Source organism: Spodoptera frugiperda, chromosome 7, assembly GCF_023101765.2.
Source record: "Spodoptera frugiperda isolate SF20-4 chromosome 7, AGI-APGP_CSIRO_Sfru_2.0, whole genome shotgun sequence".
Lineage (NCBI taxonomy): Eukaryota > Metazoa > Arthropoda > Insecta > Lepidoptera > Noctuidae > Spodoptera > Spodoptera frugiperda.
The window spans coordinates 11,573,817-11,577,838 of record NC_064218.1 but is presented as its reverse complement, the minus strand read 5'-3'; the positions used below and the strand labels follow the sequence as shown (position 1 = coordinate 11,577,838).

General features: G+C 37.6%; 1 protein-coding gene across 1 annotated transcript; it reads right to left on the bottom strand.

Moving 5' to 3' along the window:
- Positions 1-1,018: 1,018 nt before the first annotated feature.
- Positions 1,019-2,285, bottom strand: LOC118266186 (hemolymph lipopolysaccharide-binding protein). The gene is made up of 2 exons (XM_035579581.2): positions 2,035-2,285; positions 1,019-1,356 (listed from the first exon to the last, which is right to left on the bottom strand). The coding sequence occupies exons 1-2, from the start codon at positions 2,212-2,214 to the stop codon at positions 1,087-1,089; spliced, it is 450 nt and encodes a 149-aa protein (XP_035435474.2). The 5' UTR covers positions 2,215-2,285; the 3' UTR covers positions 1,019-1,086.
- Positions 2,286-4,022: the final 1,737 nt, after the last annotated feature.

Below are 4,022 nucleotides of genomic sequence, written 5' to 3'. Positions count from 1 at the left end.
GGTGAGCCTATTGCCATATACCGGGCACATTTCCAGACTCCGTGCTACCACTGAGAAATTTTCGAAAAACCGAAAAAAGCCCAGTAATACTTCGCCCGACCCGGGAATCGAACCCGAGACCCCTTGCCCGGCAGTCGAACTTGCAACCACTCGGCCAACGAGGCAGTCTAGTCAGTGGTATATACGTATATTGTCAACGATTCGGTTCTGATAGCGTTTAGACGCGTTTGATATCTCTTTGCCAATGCAAGGCGATATCGTTAATCCATAATAGACCGTAAAAGAACTACGAGTAAGTATTATGATAAATTTCTTTTAAAATTTCAGCATGTATTTGATAATGAAGCTATGTCATTATTTATTTTTATCTATTTAACTTTATTAACTAGCAAACCTCGTACATACAGTAAGCTGCTCATCGTCGCCGCGTAAGTGCATGCTGCTCATAATGAAGAGTCCCTCTGTGACTCGAAACTAGTAGAGCTTTTCTCTATTAATGTACGTGAGTATACCGTGATGTTTAGTCAATTTAGTATGTCTCATGATAGTTATTATAAAAATAGACCTGCTTTAACTTAACTCAAACTGTGAAATACAAAACAAGCATTAGTTCACAGCGGTTTTCTGTTAGCTTGTAGTATAAGTCCAGTTAAAGCATGTTCCGAATATTGATATCCAGCTATATGGTGCCTCTTGATCCAGATAGACTACAGATTCTAAGATCTTTAGGAAAAAAATCTTAATTGGAATATTTCTTTTGATTAATTTAAAATAAACCAATTATTTCCAGGGGAATATGTAAAGTTACATAAAAACAATAAAATTGTTCAGATGAAATAATTTTATTCTATTTAAATACGGTATATATTTTGGTGAAATAATGTAAATTACATAAGAATACTTCACACAAAAATAAGTTTGTGATATAACATAATATCAATGAGTAAATGAGTTGCATATAAAACAAATGTTTAGAGAGACAATTTTACATTCATAAAATTTGCTATCATTATATAGATTGATATACAAATTTAGTAAAAAAAAAGTTATTCAATTATTCATACAATATTAGTTATATTGGTCCATTTAATTTTCGCAGAAGAAAGCGAGTTTGTAGTAACAGTGAACATCGTCCATTCCCCCTTCTTTCAACAAACTACCACACTTTTGATAGGCAGGGCTGTCCGGTTGCTGCCTTCCCCACCAGGTCGAGCTCCAGTTAACGTATGGCGGATACCTACCATAAATAGTTTTCCACCCATATGAGGTCAACTGGAGTCCGATAAAAGCTTGAGCATTCAATCCGTGCGACGGGTTCACAACAGGGCCAGAACGCGCCCACAACGCCAACATTTCCTAGGGAGAAACAAAAGGTTTAGTAAAATTTATAAAATGTCACTGTAGTTGATCATGTTTATAGGGTAAGGCTCTTTTGAGGGGGGAAATCATCCAATGACTTCTCCCGCCTTGGACGAGGCGAGAGGGAGTGTCAGACTCTTACTGACTAAAAACCACCCCATTTCTACTCCTGCTTTTCGAGCCGGAGCCCCGGTAAACCCGCTAGGTAGTCCGCAGCTCCGGATCAGGCATCTGTCCTACTGGGCCCCATGTGTGGTGGTCTGATGTCTCATTGAGGCGCGCGCAGAACGCGACTAGCCACTCCTCAAAGAGGGGACTTACCGCTGCAACGACAGCGAGCCCAATAGGGTAAGGCTAGCATCATACATATTGGGTAATCCTTAATAACTTTTTGAAGATTCGAGATTGAAATAGTTGCAACGTAATCGACACTTTACAGCGTTTTGCGTTCTAATTGGTTGGTTAATTGAAGCTGGCCAATCAGAAAGCCGAACGTCTTAAATGTGTCGATCGTGTTGACGTAAAACAAAGTGCTCGCACTAGGTTTTCTGATGTGAAAAAATAAAAAAATCTGTTTTCGGGATTGTCCCACCTTACATTTAGTTTACTAATAGAAAACTTCGATTCACTCATTTGTTTTTGAATAAAAATAAACTAAAAATAATAAATACTCACATTCTCTACCTCCTTGGAGGTTACGACAGCAAGATTTCCACCTTCCTGTTTGCAAATGTAACTGGCTTCATCGAAGGTGGCTGGATAACGATGGAATGTATATCTTGGTACATGTTCTGGCATCTCGTCGTTTAAACCCAGAACCACGGGCAAAAGCATTAAAAAAATATATTTATTCATTTTTGTTAAATAATATTTTCAAATAACACTCAAGCTTGACTGACTGATGGCTTGGCACTATGTGAACTGCTCAGGTTGTATGGCTTTATATAGGGTTTATAATCTGGATGACTACATCATTGTCAGATGTACTTACATACAATAGGCAAAATATCACAATAACCGATAAAGTATTTATAGATTATCCGTGTTCTAATGTACTTATGCATTGTATGTGAGGAAAATATATTATGAGGACAAAAATAATTTGGTTGTAAGTATTATTATAAAATGAAAAATAATCACTATCAGACTCCCACTCAAAATTCGAAAATCCGGAGTAGCCCAGCAATCCTTTGCCCGGTAATCGAACCCGAGACCCCCTGTCTGGCAGTCGCAGTTCCTACCCACTCGGCAAACGAGGCAGCCATCATTTTATTATTTCTATTGTAATTTGATTCTTTTGTTTTATTTAAATATTCTTCTTTTACCTACAACTTCAATTCACCTGACATTTATTTCTGTATATTTAGAACTGATAAATTACAGGTAAATTCCATTGTATATTATTGTAAATGTATAAATAAAATATTCTATTGTCATTAACATAATATAAAATTATGTACTTGTAACATAATAACTAATATAGAGACATTGTACGGGTCCTAACAATATCACGCTCAACTCTAACCTGCATCTTTCTATTTATCACACACTCACAACTAAAATTTTTCGAAAAAAATCTCAGTAGTAGCACGGAGTCTGAAATTGTGTCCAGTATATGGCAATAGGCTCACCCCCTATTACATGGGACTTATAACACAAATAGTGAAAAGTGGGTGTACATTGTATAGCGCCATTACGTGTCGTTATAAGCACCTCTGCCTACCCCTTCGGAGATAAAAGGCGTGACGTTGGTGTTGCTTTTTTCATAACTAACCTAACAAGACAGACACAATCGTATTTCTTTAAAAAAAAAACGTTGCCCCACATTAGGATTTTCTCCTGTGTCGTGGGTGCGTTTACAAACATACAAGTTCACATGCACATCACACCCAGACCCGAAACAATAATTTGTGGATCACACAAAGAGTTGCTCCGTGCGGGAATCGAATCCGCAACCCGTTGCGCGGCAGCCAGTTGCCCAGCCACCGCACCAACCGTGCAGTCAAATCACAGTATATCAGTATTTATATCACTAAGTACAATACTTTTACCACATTGCCTATTTGCTCTGTATACCATCGAGATCTCGTTTCAGCTACCCAAAGAGAGAGAAAAAAAGTGTGTCACAGCTAAAAAAAAACATGATTTATAGAATCAGATTGCACGTAAAATATCAAAAGGGAACATTTTCCTGTTTATTTTTTATAAGAGGTTGTTTCAACTGTGGGTGCTTTTAATTTGAATTTTTGTTTATGTTGAATCATTTCTTTTTCATAATCAGCCCGTAACTGTAGCATTGGGTAAAGATTTTTGACACGGAGAAGGAATGAGTATTAATCACCATGATTGCTCAAGGCAAACTAGCGATTTGATACTTGCAATTATGCGAAATTCATCAAAATAATAAAAAAAGGTATCGTTAAATCCCCGATTCCCCAACCACTTTGGTGTTCACCAATTAGTAAGCCTCAAAAGGCCGGCAACGAACTTGTAACGCCTCTGGTGTTTCGGGTGTCCATGGGCGCCGCCGATTGCTTACCATCAGGTTATCCGTCTGCTCGTTTACCTTTCATTATCATTATTACAGATTTTTCCTGTATGGTGAGTGCGTAATTTCAAATTCACATCAAATCAGGAACCACAATAGTTTCTTGGTAGTAATT

Excerpts from the sequence above, each read along its gene's own strand:
- LOC118266186 (XM_035579581.2), bottom strand. The coding sequence starts at position 2,214 with ATGAATAAATATATTTTTTTAATGCTTTTGCCCGTGGTTCTGGGTTTA. Across the intron at positions 1,357-2,034 it reads CCTCCAAGGAGGTAGAGAAT|GAAATGTTGGCGTTGTGGGC; the intron begins GTGAGTATTTAT and ends GTTTCTCCCTAG.